At 36.1% G+C, this 20,671-nt stretch overlaps 2 protein-coding genes across 2 annotated transcripts; one reads left to right on the top strand and one right to left on the bottom strand.

Annotated features, from left to right (window-relative positions):
- The first annotated feature begins 5,298 nt into the window (after positions 1–5,298).
- On the top strand, positions 5,299–8,475 carry LOC104896111 (probable L-type lectin-domain containing receptor kinase S.5). Its single transcript, XM_010682811.4, has 2 exons — positions 5,299–6,715; positions 7,325–8,475. The coding sequence occupies exons 1-2, from the start codon at positions 5,455–5,457 to the stop codon at positions 8,146–8,148; spliced, it is 2,085 nt and encodes a 694-aa protein (XP_010681113.2). The 5' UTR covers positions 5,299–5,454; the 3' UTR covers positions 8,149–8,475.
- Positions 8,476–9,883: 1,408 nt separating this feature from the next.
- LOC104896110 (2-oxoglutarate-dependent dioxygenase DAO) lies at positions 9,884–20,169 on the bottom strand. Its single transcript, XM_010682810.4, has 3 exons — positions 19,711–20,169; positions 11,180–11,495; positions 9,884–10,566 (listed from the first exon to the last, which is right to left on the bottom strand). Exons 1-3 carry the CDS (start codon positions 20,061–20,063, stop codon positions 10,318–10,320), a joined length of 918 nt encoding a protein of 305 aa, XP_010681112.2. The 5' UTR covers positions 20,064–20,169; the 3' UTR covers positions 9,884–10,317.
- Positions 20,170–20,671: the final 502 nt, after the last annotated feature.

The raw sequence follows: 20,671 nt of genomic DNA, 5'->3' as shown, positions 1-20,671 counted from the left end.
ATACATGAAACAACCGCGGCTTATACACCACAACAAAATGGTGTAGCGGAAAGAAAAAATAGAACTTTACAAGAAATGGTAAATTCTATGTTATCATACTCGGGTTTGAGTGATGGTTTTTGGGGTGAAGCGGTTTTAACCGCTTGTTACATCTAAATCGTGTTCCTATGAAAAAGAACAAAGTAACCCCTTATGAATTATGGTACAAAAGAAAACCAAATCTAAGTTACATTAGAGTTTGGGGATGTAGGGCAATAGTGAAAGTGCCGGAACCTAAACGTAAAAAGTTAGGTGAAAGAGGAGTTGAATGCATCTTTATAGGATATGCTTCTCATAGCAAATCCTATAGGTTCTATGTTATAGAACAAAACGACTTTTGGTCGGTTCACACTATTGTGGAGTCAAGGGATGCAATTTTTGATGAAAATAGATATTCATCGGTTCCTAGACCAAAGGATATAACTCCAAGTACCGAAATTCAAGATTGATCAAAATGATGATCATGAGTTAGATGAACAAATTCTAGATGAAAATGTTGCATCTACATCAACTCAACCAAGGAGAAGTAAACGGGTTAGGAAAGAGAAATCTTTTGGCCCGGATTTTCATGTATATTTGGTTGAAGGATCAAGAGATAGTGTTTTGACTAAATTTCCATATGTCTATAATGTGGAAGGGGATCCTTTAACATATGATGAGGCCATGCAATCTCAAGATGCTTCATTTTGGAAAGAAGCTATTGATGATGAAATGGACTCAATCATGGGGAATAACACATGGGTTTTAGCGGACCTACCTCCTAAATGTAAACCAATAGGGTGCAAATGGATTTTCAAGAAGAAAATGAAAATCGATGGAACTATTGACAAGTTCAAAGCCCGGTTAGTGGCACAAGGCTTTTCTCAAAAGCCGGGTATCGATTATTTCGATACATATGCACCTGTAGCTCGAATCTCCACTATAAGATTATTGATTGCCTTGCAGCAATTCATAATCTTGTGATCCATCAAATGGATGTCAAGACTGCGTTCTTGTATGGAGAATTAGATGAGGAGGTTTACATGAGACAACCGGTTGGATTTGTTGTCAAAGGTCAAGAACAAAAGGTTTGCAAACTAATTAGATCTTTGTATGGGCTAAAACAAGCACCTAAGCAATGGCATCAAAAATTTGATGAGGTAGTGTTGTCTAACGGATTCAAATTGAACAATTCAGAAAGTGTGTATATAGCAAATTTGATGACAATGGTCATGGTGTTATGATTTGCTTATATGTAGATGACATGCTAATTTTTGGAACTGATTTATCCCAAGTTGAGTGGACTAAATCTTTTCTATCGTCTAAGTTCTCAATGAAAGATTTGGGGGAGGCGGATGTCATTCTAGGAATTAGAATTAAAAGAAGCAAAGGTAAATTGAGTTTGTCTCAATCTCACTACATCGAAAAGGTTCTTAAGAAATTCGATGTTAGTGGTTGCTCTTTTGTTTCAACTCCAATGGACCCTAGTGAGAAATTACTACCTAATGTAGGTAGTGCTGTATCTCAACTTGAGTATTCAAGGGTGATTGGATGTTTGATGTATGCAATGACGAGTACTAGGCCGGATATCGCATTTGCGGTAGGCAAACTCAGTAGGTATACTAGTAATCCTAGTATACAACATTGGCAAGCTATTCGTCGTGTGTTAAGGTATTTAGGAAAAACCAAGGACTATGGTTTATCCTACAGTGGATATCCTTCGGTTTTAGAAGGGTATTCGGATGCAAGTTGGATCTCTAATAAAGAGGATCACTCTTCCACAAGTGGATGGGTATTTCTACTTGGGGAGGTGCTATATCTTGGGCTTCCAAGAAACAAACTTGCATAGCGGATTCCTCCATGACTTCGGAATTCATTGCTTTTCTTCCGCAAGCAAAGAGGCGGAGTGGTTGAAGAATCTCATGATTGAGATTCCTTTGTTGCCAAAACCGATATCGCCCTAGCGATTCATTGTGATAACGATGCTGCTTTGGCAAGAGCATATAGTCAAGTCTATAATGGTAAGTCAAGACATATTGGTGTGCGGCATAGCTACATCCAAGGACTTATCAAGGATAGTGTAATCACTGTTGACTATGTACGTACAACGTATAATCTAGCGGATTGTTTTACAAAGGCCTTGGCTAGAGATAATGTAAAGAGGATGGCAATCGGTTTAGGATTGGAGCCCCTCGAGAATCACGAATGAGGGAATCTTAACTTAACGCCCAATATGACGTTGGGTCTTAAGTTCAATAAGATTAATTTCTTCATTTAGATGATTGTAGAACTTTATTCATCCTAAGTTTATAGTTCTATCACTGTGTTGTATAAGGAGGTTGTATAACTTAATAGGTCTCTTGTTTATGCTTTTCACAGTAGCATGTATGTTAGAGATCTACCTATGTAAGTGTGAAGTTTAGCCGCTTCAAGGAGCTATTGGGGCATAGCTTTGATACACTTATGAATAGATATGGACACAAGGCTTTATGTGTCGGTTTATAATGAGTTTAAGTAAACTTTATCTTGTGTGTGTATTGTATCTTCGGGTTTCCATTATGTATTGAAATTGGTTCAATCGTTATCGACACCAATTGGATACGGATACTTGGAATGTGTACTTTACTATATGAAAGTTCAAGTTTTATACACTTTCATTTACGCATGAGATGTTTGTTTGATGATGTTTAGTGCTTATTATCTATTAGAATACTCTAAATGGGGGAGGATTGTTGAATAATTTAGAGTATTTGGTTGATTGATTTCATAAAACGTATAACTTGAATTACATGGTTATGGTGTCGTTGTTCAAGTTACGTTAAGTATGCACGTAAATTGTTTATGGTGTAGTAAACAATAAGCTGAAACCGCAAGGTGAGCAGTGGAATGCAAACAATATATGTAATACATACTATGCTTGGTAAATATAGCCAATCATGCCGCAGTAAGATCGCACAAGCAGTAGCAGTAAGTTCGCACAAGCAGCAAGCAACTCACTCGCTCGCGACTGGCTCAGGAACACGAGTCTGTACAGAAGGGGGCAGAAGCTTGGTCTCGACTCGCGACCACTGTCGCGACTCGCGACAGGCTCGCTCGCGACGCGCGAGCTCTGTCGCGGCTCGCGACAGGCTACTGTTTTTGCGTGGCTTTGTGCTTGTTCAGCGGTTTTTGACGGTTATGTTTATGTGCGTGCATAAAGTGGTATTTACCACAGATGAAAGGAAAGAGATTTCTCAGAATATTTTTCTCTCTAAAAGCACTCTTTCTCAAAGTTCTTTGATTACATTGATCATCAAACAAAATTTCACAAACTTATTCTCATTTTAACAAGATTCATACGAGCGTGACTCTTGTTGTTCTTCTTTGTATATCGAAATTGAATTCCGTGCAACCCGTGCTTCGTATAGGGTCGGAATATCACTTTTGGGAAAGTGTCTACACACGCCTAGAAGATTCGTTATTCATAGTATTCATCTTCTTCACCCTTAATCTAGTTCTAACACTCTTTTAATAGTTTTTGTTATTATAAAGGTTGGAATTTGGTTGGAATAATTGGGCTAATTCCAATTCCAAATTCCCGGATTTCCCAAATATGTCATTTGGCCCAATTTCACATTTAGAAATGAAATGCTCATTCCCAAACATAGCACAAGGAAATTTTGAGAACTTAGGTGTCCATCCTTTTTTACTAATATACCTATAAGTTTAAAAAAAATTCAAAACATCTATCGCTCTATTAGTTTAAAAATAAAAATTAAAAAAAAATCAATCTAATAAATTGCAAAAATAATTCAAGTAGCTTCGACACTCTTAGAGCCGTAGACCTTTTTATTGAATATAGTCAACATACGGATTACGGCAAATCTCTTCAATTCTGAAATTATGGAACTCATAAAAGTCGTAGATTTGATTAATATTCCTCCCTTCGCGAAATTCACAGGTGCCAAGGTGGCACTCGTCTTTTTTTTTTTTTTTGACGGTTGGCACTCGTTTTTTTTTTCTTTTGAGGGGGTGGCACTCGTCTTTATTTGCGGTATTACGAGTAACGATAATAATATATAGTACAAAGCAAAGAAGATATATTTTTTTTGTTAAGCAATGGAGGAAAGCTCCAATTAATAAAACAATATAAACAAAGAAGATGCTCCTTTATTCGCTGGCTGCTTCAACTTGCATGGAAAATCAATTACTCACAAACCTTTACACCCCAAAAACATTAGAATATTACTAACAACTTCATTACCTTTTTTGTCCTCCCTATGAAATTACGTTTACCTCAAACACCTATTTCATTCTCATAATAAATAAATATTTCTTGAATCTATACTAATTGTAATAGGTAGAAATTCACACCTCGATACACAAATATAACCATTTTAATATTTTTACTCAATTAAATAAAAATTATTTATTATGTTAGTATATAATAATTATATATTGAGAAAAATGCAATTGACTTCAGACGCATTTTATTTTGCTGTTTTTCATAATGTTAAATACTATTATTAAATGAGTTACTTTTTATTAACATTGGAAGCCCATTACATTATGACATGGTAATGTTTCATAATTTAATGAGTCTTTCACTTATTTAAATTACTTTCAATAACGGTAGAAGCTCAAATATTGTCAAAGCCTCAAAGGTAATGGATCAATAGTATTATACAAATTCGTGAATAAGATGGGTATAGAAATGTAAATGAGACGAGACAATTTACAATATACTTTAATTAAATTTCAACTTAAATAAGCTCAAATAAAACTCAAATTTGGCTCAAAAACTTTTTGTAAACTCGAACATCAAACCATCTATCACAAATAACTAAAACAATACATAATCTATACTCTCTCCGTTTCATTTTATTTTACTCACTTCACTTTCAGGAGAATCAAAAAGGAAATACAAAAGTATGAGAGAGAAAAAAATTTAAAAGTAAATGACATGGGTGGGTGGAAAAGGAGAAGAAAGTACAAAAATTATTAAAAGAGACGGTCTAATTTTAATATAAAAGTAGACTTAGTAACTAAATGAATTAAACTAGTCACCGAAAGAAATTAACCTAGTCACTATTGGACTAAATTTCTTTTTAATATTGGCCTTACCATTGCCTAATTTCAATTTAAAAGTAGACGGTCTCTTGCAAGACAAACCCAAGAAAGTAAAAGTAATATGTGACCAAAAATAAAAAATACAACCGTATGTAAATTAAAAAGAAACTAACTAAAAAGAAAAGTATGTAGATTAAAAAGCAACGAAAAGAGTATTATGTATACTTTTAACACGAGACAGATACAATACACGACACAGCTAATTGGTCAAAGCTCCATGCCCCTATCACTAGTTTCACCAGAAATAATAAAACCACAATCTAACCTCTCCAATCTCCTTCCTCTCCGCAACTCTCTCTCTCTCACCAACCAAAACTCTGACTGGAAATGATTTTACCTCCAACAACCCTCATCTTCTCTCTCCTCACCTTCCTCCTCTTCCTCCACCACCCTTCCTCCACCGCCGAACCCATATCCCACACCTTCGGTTTCCCTTTCGACCACACCTACTACGATACCCTCCAAGTACAACCTCCTTCCACCATCAGCAACGACGCACTCCAAATCACCCCCGACTCCGCCGGAAACTTCTCCCTTACCAACCGCTCTGGCCGTATTCTCTTCAGACAACCTTTCCGTCTCTGGGAATCCTTAGGCCACAACCGAACCCGCGTTGCCTCCTTCAACACCACCTTTCTCATCAATATTTACCGTCTTAACGACACCGATGGCACCCCTATTACTCCAGGTGATGGCTTAGCTTTCATTGTAGCACCTAACCTCACCGTTCCTCCAGCTAGCTCTGCACAGTTTCTCGGCTTAACCAACTCCTCCTCCGATGGAAACCCGCTAAATCAACTCTTAGCCATCGAGTTTGACACCTTCCAGAATGGACCTTATGACCCTGATGATAACCATCTTGGACTCAATATCAACTCCATCCGATCTAACCACACAGTTTCTCTCTCCGATTTCAACATCACTCTTGCTCCTCTTACCACCATTTTCCATAAAGTGTGGGTTTTTTACGACGGAGGAGAGAGAAAATCTCTTACTGTTTACATTTCCGATCTTCAAGACCGGTACGAGGTCCCGCCTTTGCCGGATGTTCCTGTCATGAATGTTTCCGGTATCGATCTAAGTGAGATTGTTAACCCGGATTCCTACTTCGGATTCTCTGCTTCAACTGGGGACGAAATTGCTGAGCTTCATTGTGTTTTAAGCTGGAATATTACCGTTGAAAACCTCGGAAACTCCGGCGCTGGAAAACTTCCTATTTATCTCGGTGTCGGGATTTCGCTGGTGGTAATACTAGTTATTTTTGCGGCGGTTGGAGGGTATTGTTGGAATAAGAAGAAAAAGGCGGCGGCATCCGACCCCAATATTCTCGGAGCTTTGAAAAGTTTGCCGGGTACACCGAGAGAGTTTGAATATAAGGATTTGAAAAAAGCGACGAATAATTTCGACGATAAGAATAAGTTGGGGCAAGGTGGGTATGGGGTTGTTTACAGAGGGTTGTTGCCGGTTGAAAATATGGAGGTTGCAGTGAAGAAGTTTTCAAGGGATGAAATTAAGAGTAAAGATGATTTTTTGGCTGAGCTTACTATTATCAATAGGTTGCGCCACCGAAATCTCGTCAAAATTCTAGGTAACATTTTATTTTACTTTCATTCGTTATAATGCCAAAATTTTATTGTACTATCATTAATATGTTGGAATTGCTTGTTTGCGGCTCATTTAATGGGGGACAGGGACACATCACACATCCCATTTTTGTTTGGATAGAAGCATACTTGTAGGCTTTATGTGCTTTCCTACTATTTTTGGGTATGTTAAGGAGAAAATTTCGTCTTCAATTTTTTTTTAATCTTCTTTTCGAGCGCTTGGGTTGGAGTATTTGTTGATACTACTATCTCTGTCGGCTCTGTAGGCTCTATTCTTTTTTTTATCCATATGAGCCACGAAGGGGGGAGTCGAACGTGTGACTTATAGTTCACATCACCTTAATCTTAACCACTAGGCCAAGACATCCTTGATGTCTGTAGCTCTATTCATATGTAGAAAGTTGTTAGGCCATAAATTAACATTTCCATAGAGGCTTGGAGAATAAGATTTTCATCACTCCGAATTCAACACTCTAAACACAATTCCTAATGTCAATATGGTAAAATATCAGTCTGAGTGTTTCTTCGGATTGTGAGTAGATATGTAATCTTTTCTGTTTCTTATTGCTCATTGAGTTCTACTGTTTTGTCAGGGTGGTGCCACAAAGTTGGGACACTTCTACTAGTTTATGAATACATGCCCAATGGCAGCTTAGACCAGCACATATTCTGCGGAGATGACAAGGTTCCCTTGAGCTGGGAACTCCGCTTCAAAGCCCTCAAGGGTGTAGCCTCCGCCCTTCGCTACCTCCACAATGAGTATGACGAGAAGGTGATCCATCGAGACCTCAAGGCAAGTAATATCATGCTTGACACCTCCTTCAATGCCCGCCTTGGAGATTTTGGCTTAGCTCGTGCATTAGACCATGAAAAAACCTCATATGCTGAGATGGAGGGTGTACATGGCACAATGGGATACATTGCTCCCGAGTGCTTCCACACAGGCAAGGCCACTAGGGAATCTGACATCTACGGCCTTGGGGCAGTGTTTCTCGAGGTTGCTTGTGGGCTTCGCCCTTGGACCAAGAGGGGAGGATACCACTGTCTAGTTGACTGGGTGTGGTCAATGCACCGAGATGGGAACCTATTAGGAGCAATTGATGAGAGATTGGGAAAAGAGTATGTAGCCGAGGAAGCAGAGAGGGTTTTGCTCCTAGGTCTGGCATGCTCCCACCCTATGGCAGGTGACAGGCCTAAGACACAGGCAATCTTGCAAATTTTGTCAGGATCAGTGCCTGTGCCCCATGTCCCACCTTTCAAGCCATCGTTCGTGTGGCCAGCAATGCGCTCCATGGAGGACATCAGCTCGGATATGTCTCCCGATACCACTCCCATTGCATCTTCACAATATGATAATTCTAATTGGACACCGAATTCTGTCAGCCCACATAGTGGTAGCGTATTCTCCATGGTATGACAGGATACTTGGCTCAGCAAACCGCAGCTACAACTAAGGCATTTTTGCTGTAATTTTTCCCACTTATTAGTAACTTTTCTGCCATTTTATATGAAAAGTTTTGCTTATTTTATAGTTCAAGGCTCAAATGCTTGAAATTTGTGTCCCAATTTTTTTTCCACTTAATTTTGTTTTGTACATGGGAAAGGGGATGGATTGTCAATGTAAATCAAAATTTGTTTTTTGCTTTAGGTTTGCTTGTATTTCGCTGGTGTAGTAACTGGTATTGTACAAGGAGTTTCTACCATGATAAACAAATGTATTCCAGGATAAGTCTCTTTTTCCGTACTTGAGCATCCAAGGGCCTAAACTCTGTGTTGACAAAGCTTATTGTAATTACAAAAAGAAAATTGACAAGTCTCTTTTCCGTACTTAAGCATACAAGGTCCCAAACTCTGTATTGACAATGTGTATTGTAATTACAAAAAGAAAATTAATTGAGATAGAAAACGCTATACTTAGAGAAGAACAACAAAACTCTGAAAATGCCACATTCATACTTCAAATTTATTGGTCAAGTATTTGAACGATCCCTATTAAGTTAAAAATAGTCGTTACTGATCATTATCAAACTGTAGGATCTACGCAAATCTTATTCCGCGGTTAGTTAGAATCACATGCATTTGACTGGTTATATATGTAGAGTTTTGGGTTGACGAAGAAAAACTAGAAGCTCAAGCAATCAATGTTAATTCACCATATTTTATTCCCAAAATCATTGTCAGCCTAACAACGACTACATCATACTTATCTTTTTTGCTTGTATTCTTCTACAAGCTAGCGCAGTCCTTAAATCATCGGCAAACTGGATCGAGTGGTAAGTGGGTGGGTTTAACTGGATCATTGGCAGGTGAATTTGTGTGCAGGTTAGTTTTGGGTCGAAAACATGTTGGATCTGGGTCGTTTTTCACAAGTCCAACTAGGTGCCGGTCCAACCTCGGTCGGTCCAGTTAAGTTTGGGTTTCCAATTCCACGGCAACTGGGCACGAAAAGACGCTCGGTCGGAATGGGTCGACTTTCCACCCTTTCTCTCTTGGCTCGTAACAAGTTGGATATAAATCTTATGCGGATTCACCCGTGAATCGCCCAATTTTTGAACCTCTAGAGAGTACCAAAGAGGACGAAGGAGGAAAATGTAAGCGTTATTTCAATCTCAATCTATTTTCAAACAATAAAAGTTTATTCACACCCTTATAGATAAGGGAGAAAATGTGTAAACTATTACAACGTAATCTTACATATGGAAGTAAGTTCTAGTTAAGTCAAATAAAGAAACTTGAATGAACTCGATACACAATGACTTATTGTGCAACAGGTCTCGTATATTGTATGCTATAGTCAGTTGCTATTTGATTTAGTCCATTTTTGTATAATATAATGATCTTTTGTATTGTCAATTTTTGCAACATATTGTTAGTTTTTTTTATGTAATCAGTTATAGCTTGATATAGTCATTTTCCTATCTTATAATCAATTTCGATTAACAATAAATTATTATGAACTTGGCCCACCCAAAACCTCCTATAAGTCACAACCCCCCCCCCCCCCCCCCAATTTTTATTAGAACCATATCTATTGGACGTAAATGATTAGAAAACAAAGAATGCATTGTCAGCAACCATGTCCATCACTTTCGAGTTGCGATAAGATTGTTTAAACACATAGTAGAATAGTAATAACAGTCTGCATCAGTGGATTTAAGTTACAAAATAGAATCTTCAATTTAATTATATCATCAGATAAGAGATATATTATTACAGTGAAATATCATCTTCAAGTGATATCACAACCTATAGGCCATAACAACTCCCACTTTTAAATTAACACACGAATAAAAGGCAGGTGATCTAGTCGGTATTATTTGAAAAAGTATTCTTTTTTTCCCGTAAGTGGTGAAGTACAGCAAGCAATAAAATAACCATAACGTCCATAATACCCTTAATGACTAAAATTACCAATATGCCTTGTTTTTTGAACAAGGATATTTTAGTCATTTGCATACTTGTATTGCGTATAACCTATTTTAGTCATTTTCAGACTTCTTTTGTTCGTGCATAACATTAAGGTATTTGGGCAGTTAATACTACCTCTTGCGTATTAGTTTAGCGAGCTCAGCATATTCTGTCGGATTTACTCGGCAAGACGTACCAACTCAAGGACTTCTCCGCAATGCAGCTTTTTTGAAGCGCGAAGCCTCCGTAACTCTTCATATGTGACGGGAGCATAAAGGCGAGGGTGCTCAACATCAACAAACTCAGAAGGTGCTTCAATTATTTTACTTGGTGGTGGTGACAGGAATGTTGCAATCGACATGCGTATTCCAGCACCCTTGCACTCTACCCGGTGTTGTACATTACGTAGAATTCCATTGCTCCATGGCTATCATAGTAACAATAATATAATCAGTACAAATGAATGCTATTTGGACCACGTAAAAAATTCAAGTGAAAAATACGCTAATTAAAATATAAAACTAGACACATAGAACGAGTCAATTGGGTAAGGTTTGAATCACAATTCTTCAAGTTAGGATTATTTTGGAGTCGAATTATTTTAGGTTCAGGTGAGACATGTTTATTCAAACCCACACTATTCTGATTGACCCAACGGGTTAAGGGATTACAAGTTTCCCTTTACATCTCCAATTTTAAGTACAACTTATACAAGTCTCAACAAAATCCACAACAATATACATGCCAAATAGGTAAGCATCAATAGTCATCCATAGTCATATCCAACCACACAAACAAATGAAGTGTAAGTCCAACAAAAACAATGTTAAAAATATATTAAGTGTTTTTTTTATCTTTGCATAATAGTTATCATATTGATATTTAATCTAAATGCAAAGGTTTCCGAGTCCTACCAAAGTATTGATAGAATTGGGTTTTAGGCCAGTCTATTTTTGATACGATCAAATTGATTTTCACTAGCAATTGATTTTCTATTTTAAAGTTGAAGTGAACAGGGGTTGAAGCGAAAAATAACTTACAACGGCAGCGTCTCCAAGATTGACAAGAAGAGTCCCTGGCGAGGGATCAACAGCAACAAATGCACCTGACTCATCCATAACTTCAAGACCACCAAGATTCTCATCATCCTGAAGTATTGTTAAAAATCCAGAGTCTGTATGGATTTGTACGCCTGAAGATCCTATAGTTTCCGGAGTGAAAGTGTACTTATTTATCCTAAACTGACAAGGCCAACCTTCAAAACTGTAACCTGTCAAACCCATGCTGGTGGCTATCTTACTTGCAATATCCGTTGCAGAATTGTATATTGCTTCAGCATAACTTTCTATTATCTCCCTGTTCAGTATTCACAATCAATAATGTTGGCTTAAAAATAAATAAACAAATAGATTTTGAAATCATTCGTGATGCAAACAGAAGCAAGCCTGTAAACCAAGGCTAATAAGTTAAACAAGTCACAACTAAAGATACTAATAATTTTAACCAAGGATGTCTTGGCTTAGTGATGTAGAGGCAGTGGCGGAGCCAGCAGGGGGACATGGGGACAGATGTCCCCCACTTTAAAAAAAAAAAAAAGAAAAAAAACAAAAAAAAAAAAAGGAAAAAGAACACGCTGGGCGTGGGCAGACGCGTGAGGTTGAGAGAGAGAAAATGATTTTGAAAAGAACACGCTGAAACTCAATGAAAGGAAGAGAGAGACTGAGGAAGAGAGAAACTGAAAAAAAACCCTAAATTCGCGGCGGAGGAACAACGACGATCGACCGTAATTTCGCATTCGCCGGAGTAACGACAACGAGCGGTGAGGATTGAAGAAGAGGAACGAAGTCAGTCAAGTCACGAACTGACTTCGTGAACGAAGGAGTCACGAGCAGTGAGGAAGAGCCGAAGAGGAACGAAGCCACGAAGCGACGCCGCCACCACCACCGCCCACGTCCTTCGCCGTCGCTGACCTCTCGAGACGCCCAGCACAGCAGCACTCATTGATTGTGTCAGTCCGTAAGTTTTCTAAACCCTAACTTTTAGTTTTAGTTTTAGTTTTTTTAAGGTAATATTTACATGATTTGGTTGTGAATTATGATACTTATGAAATGTGAATTTGTGATTGTGGATTTATGGTTGTTGATTGATTTGTTGTTGGTTTGGAATTGGTCATGAACTCATGATTTAGGAAATTATTAGTTGCAATTTCGAATTTCTATAAGGAAATTGTAAATATGAGTTGATTTATAATTGAAACATTGAATAGTTTTGTTTAATTACTTTAATATGTAATTGATTAATATTTATCAATTTAATAAGAAATGTCAAGTGATTCACATTCATCTAATTCTATCAAGTCCAAGGCTAAGGAAAAACAACCCGATCTTCGACAATTTTTCTTTAAAAGAATGAAATCTCAAGAAAATTCTTCACTCGCTCATAGTGAAACCTCAAAATGAATCTCCTTTATTTAGTTCTCCCCAAACACATGATGTTGATATGGATGTCCCCAAACACACAAATTGGAATTATAAATGTAAATTATTAAGTATTAAACAATTTGTGTTGTATTTTTTTTTCCCGAATGCTCGACAGTCGAATTTTGTCCCCCCCTCCCACTTTGAGAATCCTGGCTCCGCCACTGTGTAGAGGTGCTGTGAACGATAGGTCACAGGTTTGAATCCCCCTCCCCTTCTTTGTATTGTACTGCCTTCGTAGCTCATTTGGATCAAAAAAAAATACTAATAATTTAAATTCAAGAACAAAAAGTAAGTAAAACATGGATATCAACATCAAACTTAGACTTTAATAAGCAAAATTGCAACTGGCAAACTACACTACTAGGAAGATCGCCCAAACACCACCAGAGCCATTAACTCATCTTATCCAACAGTGTACTATTTTTTAAAAAACGTGTGTAAGCTGACCGTTCCTATAAGACCATATGTAGCTTAACTTGAATTGAATGTTGGACTTCACGAGTTTATTTCAGATTATTTTGAGTTGTAACTTCTACGGTCAGGTGGCAATGGATGGGATCGGATGTGGATTCATCCGCGAAGAATCCATCCACCACCCAATTCACGCGTCAGCCGATCTACCCTTCATCCACATCCGATCCACCCATTATTCATGGATGAATCGGGTGAATTGGGTGATGAATCGGGTGAATTGGGTGATGAATCGGGTGAATTAAAGTATGCAAATGTATTATCGTACTTTATAATTAAAATCAAGATTTTGGGATAAAGTGATTATTAATTATTACTTCCTCCGTTTCTTTTTACTTGCAACAGTTTGACTTTCACGTTTGTCAATGCATAATTTCAACCATCAATAAATTTAATTACCGATAGATAAAAATTATAAAAAGTACATATTCGAAAAATATACATTCAAACTTATCTAACAAGATCGCACATGAATATGTTTTTCCTTAACTATAAATCACCAAACATAAACTAAGTAGAGTTAGTGAATAGTACAAAAGTCAAACTGTTGCAACTAAAAAGAAACGGAGGAAGTATATTAAAACTTTGATACATCCTTTTAATATTTTTTCCTTTTTACTGACAAAAAATCGCAATTCAACCCAAACGTTGCAAATAGACATACATCAGACTATTAATATTTATAAATATATATGCATGTAAATTTTTTTTTTCATATTTCTTTAGTGGGGTAGATGGATGGGTCGAGTGATCAATTAGACCGAATCAGACCCAATCCATCATCTGTTTATTATCTGCATAAACTCATGTTTTTGTCCATATATCTAGATTAGATTGATGGTTATCCATTGAGTTTGAATGAAAATGCCCGTCCCGTCCTAGTCTCCTCATTACCATAAGGGGTGTTTGGGTAATATCACATCCGGAGAATGGATATTGCGTATCAAAATGTCGAAATCCTTATCAAGACCATGTACAATGGTATATATATGGTTCTCCAACTAGCTCTTTACTCTCATTTATCTATTATCTCTCTTCAAGCTACTCTCAAGAAAAGTATATCTAAAAACACCCAACAATAATTAAACTCTTTAAAGAGCTCTCCATTCAACTTTTCATTGTTTTGTGATCCCCATATCAATAAATGAACCTCATTTCATACTATGATCAAAGTTATATAAATAATGTCATTCATGTAAATTAAATATAATCAAAAAAATTACCTATTTTATAATTTATGTATTGTGAATTTTTTTAAAAAAAAATATGAATTTGAATGCTAATATTTAATTTTTTAAATTAAAAAAAAGTAGATTTTGTGTATGAAATATATCCAATATTATTTTTATAAATAACGAAAATTTATAGTTTTTGGGATAGTAATTATTACCATCTTTTTTTATTTTTATAGAAAAGATTAATAAATGTTACAAGAAGAAAATAAAATTTAAGTAATTATAATAATATGTGGGCTCCACACATTGGAAACTATATCTCCTTCAATCCAAATAGTATCTTCCCCAAGAGCTACTTTGCAAAGTGTTTTCATGGAGAAACACCCAAGACACATCCAAGAACCCCATTATTGAATAAGAAATGGCTTTCCATTTTCTATTTCCTGAAAGAGCTACCTAGAAAACTAGTTAGAGAGGCACATTGTACATATTCTTAGTTAGAAGGATTGAATATATTAATAAGTGTTCTTTTAGTCACTGAGTGCATATTTCCTACTGTCATGGCCCACACAAGCTGAAAAAAAAGTACAAACAAGAATCCTCAAGTAAAGTTCAAAAAACTTAAATTGCCGGTCCTGATTCTTAATTTCTAAATTTCCATTACACCAAAAAATAATTCTGAATTTCCATTTTTTTTTCTATTTCCATTTCCATTCAACATATGCCGACTATAGTACCTTGGATGGTCAGCTACGTCAAAAAATATTAAAACGTGAAACATGACTTCCTTTTTTTAATTTTTTTGGATGGTTCTCACGTTTCTCGAGTTAAGTATACAAGAGGGTACTGAACTTTGGAAAAGTTTCAGTTAGGGTACTGAACTTTCAAAAGTTCCAGTTAGAGTACTCAAAATGGATATCTGTTAACTTAAGGTACTAAACTTTAGTTTGTACCGTTATCAGCCCAAAAAATAAAAGAAAAAATGTGACATGGCATTAGTTAAAAAGAAAAAGGTGACATGACATTAATTATAAAATTTCACACTCCTCTCTCTCTCCTCTGATTCCTCACCTTATTTTCTCTCTCCATCCCATAATCAAAAATCAAATTATCCATACTCCCAAAAAAAAAAAAAAATTCCAGAATTCCCCCATGAGAAAATTGGGGAACGTACTGTAATCAATTACTTATTCATGGGTCGTCGTCTTCCTACGCCTTCTATTTTCTCTCTCCTCAAAAAAAAAAAAAAAAAAAACCAACTTCACCTCCATAACTAAAATCTCAATTCATAAACTTCATCTCTAACCTCTCATTCTTCATCTTTAACTTTCTCTCTCCTCAACAATTGTACTCTAAATCTAAATCTTGGTCAGTAAATTCGCAGCTCACTGATCTCAATTTTTTTAGCTAAATTTCATTAATTTTACTCGATTTTAGTAGTATGTATGTATGATAATTTGATTTCGTCATTTCGTGCATAGATTAAGTGAATTTTGAATTTGATTTTGTGGGTTTTTTGTTTTGGTGTGTTTTGGATTAAAGTTATAATCTGGAGAATTGATTGAGAAAAAATAAGAGAATGATGGGTTCGGAGAATGAAGAGGGAGTTCATCCTCTTGCTCCGAGTGAAGAAATGGAAACCCTAATTTTGGACGATCCATTATCATCTTCAAAATCATATGCTCATTACAAAAGTGCAATCACTAGTTTATCAGATTCTCATAACCATCCTGTATCGTCGTCGATTTCGGCGGAACCTGCTGATTCAGATTCATTGTTGTCTTCTTTACAAGAGGAGGATCAAATTAGATCTAAAGAGATTGATTTTAGTTCACATTTTGAGGGTTTTTTTATACCTCCTAGGCTAGATAACAGTGTGGTGGAGAGTCAAGTGATGCAGAAGCAGGAGTTTGTCGAACAGAGGAGAGGGAAAAGAAGGTGAGGAATGTTTCTCAAGGTAATGATGGTGCCGAATTTACTTCAAGGAGACACAGGAGATATCCACCCAAAAAGAGAGAGGTAAAAATTGAAGGGAAGATGGTGGCAGATGGGATTGATGCATCTCAAGGACAAGATGATGATGATAATGCTGGTGATTGGCGTCCTGCTGTCAGTCGAAGCACCCATGGAAGGTTTCTGAGAAGGAAAGCTCGTCGTGAAACATATGAAGCATCTTTGAAAGATGATGAGCAGCAAGATGTCAATACTGAAGGAGAAGTAATTATGGAGGCTGAGTGTAATGTTCAAACTTCTGATGATAAGCTTGTTGATGAAGGGGTGGTATGCTAACAAGGGATGGGTTATGATGCATTGTGTTATTTTAATATAATGCGAAATATGGGATTTTTTTGGATTGTGTTAATGTACTATATTGTTGAAATAAATAGTTGCAAAAAGTAAAAAGTAAAAAGAGTATGAGGAATCAGAGGAGATAGAAAAGAAGGTGAGGAATCAAAGGAGAGAGAAAAGAGAGTGGAATTTTATGATTAATGTCATGTCACCTTTTTCCTTTTAACTAATGCCATGTCACATTTTTCTTTTATTTTTGGGGCTGATAACGGTACAAACCAAAGTTTAGTACCTTAAGTTAACAGACATCCATTTTGAGTACTCTAACTGGAACTTTTGAAAGTTCAGTACCCTAACTGAAACTTTTTCCAAAGTTCAGTACCCTCTTGTATACTTAACTCCACGTTTCTCATCATAAGAGGATTCTCAATGGCACCCAATCCTATATATATACTTTCTCTATTTAGAAATATTTACACCATTTGCATAGTATTTACTATTCACATGTTACACTTTGATTGTCTTTAATGATTCATATTGTAGAAAAAATATGATCATGTGGGATCTTGTTAGATGCGTCTCTAACATATATTTTCTTAATATCAACTTTTAATAATTTTTACTTATTAATAATCAAAAATATGAATGGTTGAAAACATACATCGACACACGTGAAAACATGAAATGATACAACTATTTTTAAATAGAGGAAGTATAACTCTATGCACTAATAAGCAGCATCAAATACATTTTTAGTGTCATTCATTTGGAGATCTATGACTAAAACATATCTCTATCATCAATATGTATCAGTAGGGAACTATGGGACACCTATATGATCCCATATTACTTTTCAGAGAACCCATGTGATGCTTTTATATGAAGAGACACCTATATGATCTCATACTACTTTTCAAAAACCCCATGTGATACTTTCTCTGAAAAAGTATCTCTATGATTCCATACTACTTTTCAGAAAACCCATGTGATACTATCTCTAAAAGACACATTACCTATTCCTTTTCAGAGAAGTCATGTGATGATACACTTCTTACTTCAAAATAAATCTTATGCTCCTCCATTGGTATATATAAAAAGGATCAGAGTTCTACAATTCTCTACAACAATCTCCCTTAACAAAATCAGATATCTTACAAATCTAAAATGAATTCCTACAAATTTAATATCAGTTCAACTTCCTCTTCTTCTTTCGATGATTCAGGAGAGGAAATGAGGGATATGGAGAACAAAGAAGTAGATGTCATGATCGACAATGTCACTCATACTTATCTCCCATTCCTTGTGTCGACGGTCACTCCTAGAATGAGACCAGGCGGGCGTACTTGACCTCAGGCTAATAGGGGTCGAGAAGGTCATTTAAGATTATACAATGACTATTTTGCAGAAAATCCAGTTTATTCAAGTAGGTTGTTTCGACGTAGATTTCGTATGCAAAATCATGTCTTTGAGCATATCATGAATGAAGTTGTGAGGAACGACAAATGATTCAAACAAAAGAGGGATTGCACTGATCGTTTTGGCTTGTCGCCACTGTAAAAGTGTATCGAACAATATGACAATTAACTTATGGGTGTGCTTCTGACGCTTGCGATGAGTACACACGTATTAGTGATAGTACGGCAAGATTGACACTTCAGAGATTCATTGACGGCGTCATTAACCATTTTAGTAATGTATACTTAAGACGGCCGAATGAAGCTGATCTGAGGAGGCTGTTACGAATTGGAGAAGAATGTGGATTTCCTGGCATGATTGGTAGCATCGATTGTATGTATTGGGAGTGGAAGAATTGTCCAACAGCATGGAGAGGGCAATATCAAGGAAGGGCAGGGGTAGCTACACTTGTGCTTGAAGCTGATAGGGACTTGTGGATTTGACATTCTTTTCTCGGAATGCTGGGAAGTTGCAACGATCTGAACGTGCTTCATAGATCTCATGTGTTTGAAGATGTTTTAGAAGGTCCAGCTCCGGCTGTTAATTTCGTTGTAAATGACCATCAATATAACAAAGGATATTACCTTATTGATGGTATCTACCCCAAATGAGCTACTTTTGTCAAGTCCATAACGAGTCCACAATCTCATAAAGATAGACTCATTGCAAGACATCAAGAAGCAGCAAGGAAAGATGTAGAACGAGCATTTGAAGTGCTACAACTTGATTTGCTATTATTCGAATGTCATCCGTTGCTTGGGATGTGAACATACTTCATAAGATTATGTTGGCGTGCATAATCATGCACAACATGATAGTTGAAGATGAACGAGAAACCGACCAAAATTACATGGATCCAGCAGAGTTTGACTTATGTGGATCTCGATATCGTTCTGCTCAGAGAAACAACGAAGAGCAAGAAGGTCGTTTTGAATATCATAACGAGCGAATTATCGACATCAACACGTATTTGCAGCACAAAGTAGAAATCGAAGATCAACAAACTCATTTATCATTGAAAAACAATTTGATCGAACATATATGGGCAAAGTTCCGTAGGAACGAAAACTGAAAAAATGGGATTTTAGTTTTTTGTTTTAATGTTGCATTTAATCTCCATGTCTTCTTTTCATTTGATTTTTATGTAATATGTTTCGAATGGATGCATCTTTTTTAGTATTTGTCAACTATATAATATTAATTAATTTTCAAAAAAAATAATTAATTTCTCCTCGATAATCATGATATAATAAAAATTAATTTTTATAAATTAATAATTATAAGAGTTAATTACAATTAATTAGCGTAAAGTCGTTTTACATTAATTAATACAACTGCATAGAATTATTTAAAGAGAGAGAAAATGTGGTGGGGTAGGAAAAAAGAATGAAAAATAGTAATGAACCATTATTTTTAGATTTATGGAGAGTAAAATTGTAAATGATTTGTGAGAATGTTGTGGAGGAGAGAGAAAAGAGGAGAGAGAACGATGAATCATTTTTTTCCATTGTTAAGAGTGCTCTTCGCTATCACAGAAACCCCAATTTATTTTATTTTATTTTATTTTCATTTTTATTTTTATTTTTTTTGGTGCAAACAGAAACCCCAATTTATGCATTACACCCAGCAAAATAAATACATTAAATAAAAAGAAAAAACAGTGAGAAAGTGAAAGAAAGAAAAAGAGTGAGTAGTGAGTACCTTTGGTGGGAAGAAGCTTGGAGTTGAGAGCAAAAATTAGAAACAGAAAGAGAAGAAGCAACATCAAAAAGACCCAACGCTTCATAAAGTGGGTTCTTTTCACTGGGTGCCATATATCCACTACCTGGGATCACATCCACATTCTGACGTTTGATTTCCGACGGAAGTTGAAGCAATTGTCTTGACACTAGTTTCATTTCTGCCATTAATTTTAAGGGTACCCCATGATTTACCACTCTGAAACAACCCCATTTTTCACATATTTCCCTTAATTTCGTGGATTTCCCTTCTATTTCTTTGACATCTATTACTGGAATTGGACTTGGGGTTGGGATTTGGATTTTACCTTCCATTTCTCTCTCCTCTCTTTTTTCACTGTGTTGTTGATGCCTGATCTAGTGAATAGTGATCTGATGCCAATAACTTTACTAATAAGGTTTCTATTTATTTCGGATGGGCCATGGGGCATGACGTGTTGTTAACGTAACTCTATTTATTTCTACCCCTCTCTCTTGCATGCATTTTATTTGCTCAATTTCTGGGTTTTTGTGGGGGATGATGATGCGCACTTTGTGATGAGCATATAGGATGGACAAAACTTGGTTTATCTATTGAGTAGATTATCTATTAGGCCATTATTAATGATTTTTATTTTCCATATAAGTTAGGAAAGCATTACAAAGTATAAAGAAAGGAAAAGGGGAGTTGAAATCATCTGACCTATCGTTCACACCACTTCAATCTTAATCATTAGACAAGACATCCTTGATTACTACTAATGGAATTTGATATAACGGGGGATCCAACTCTATATTAATAATTATTTTTAAGGATCTTTTAAGATTAAGAGTAGGTAATTAATTTACCAAGTGACTCGGTGAATAGATATACTTAAATCCAATCTCTCACGACTGTCTTAAAACTCATTTCATTTGGTATCATAGTTGATTTCATGAGCAAC

Source organism: Beta vulgaris, chromosome 6 (genome assembly GCF_026745355.1).
Source record: "Beta vulgaris subsp. vulgaris cultivar EL10 chromosome 6, EL10.2, whole genome shotgun sequence".
Classification (NCBI taxonomy): Eukaryota; Viridiplantae; Streptophyta; class Magnoliopsida; order Caryophyllales; family Amaranthaceae; genus Beta; species Beta vulgaris.
This window is presented reverse-complemented; position numbering and strand designations above follow the sequence as displayed.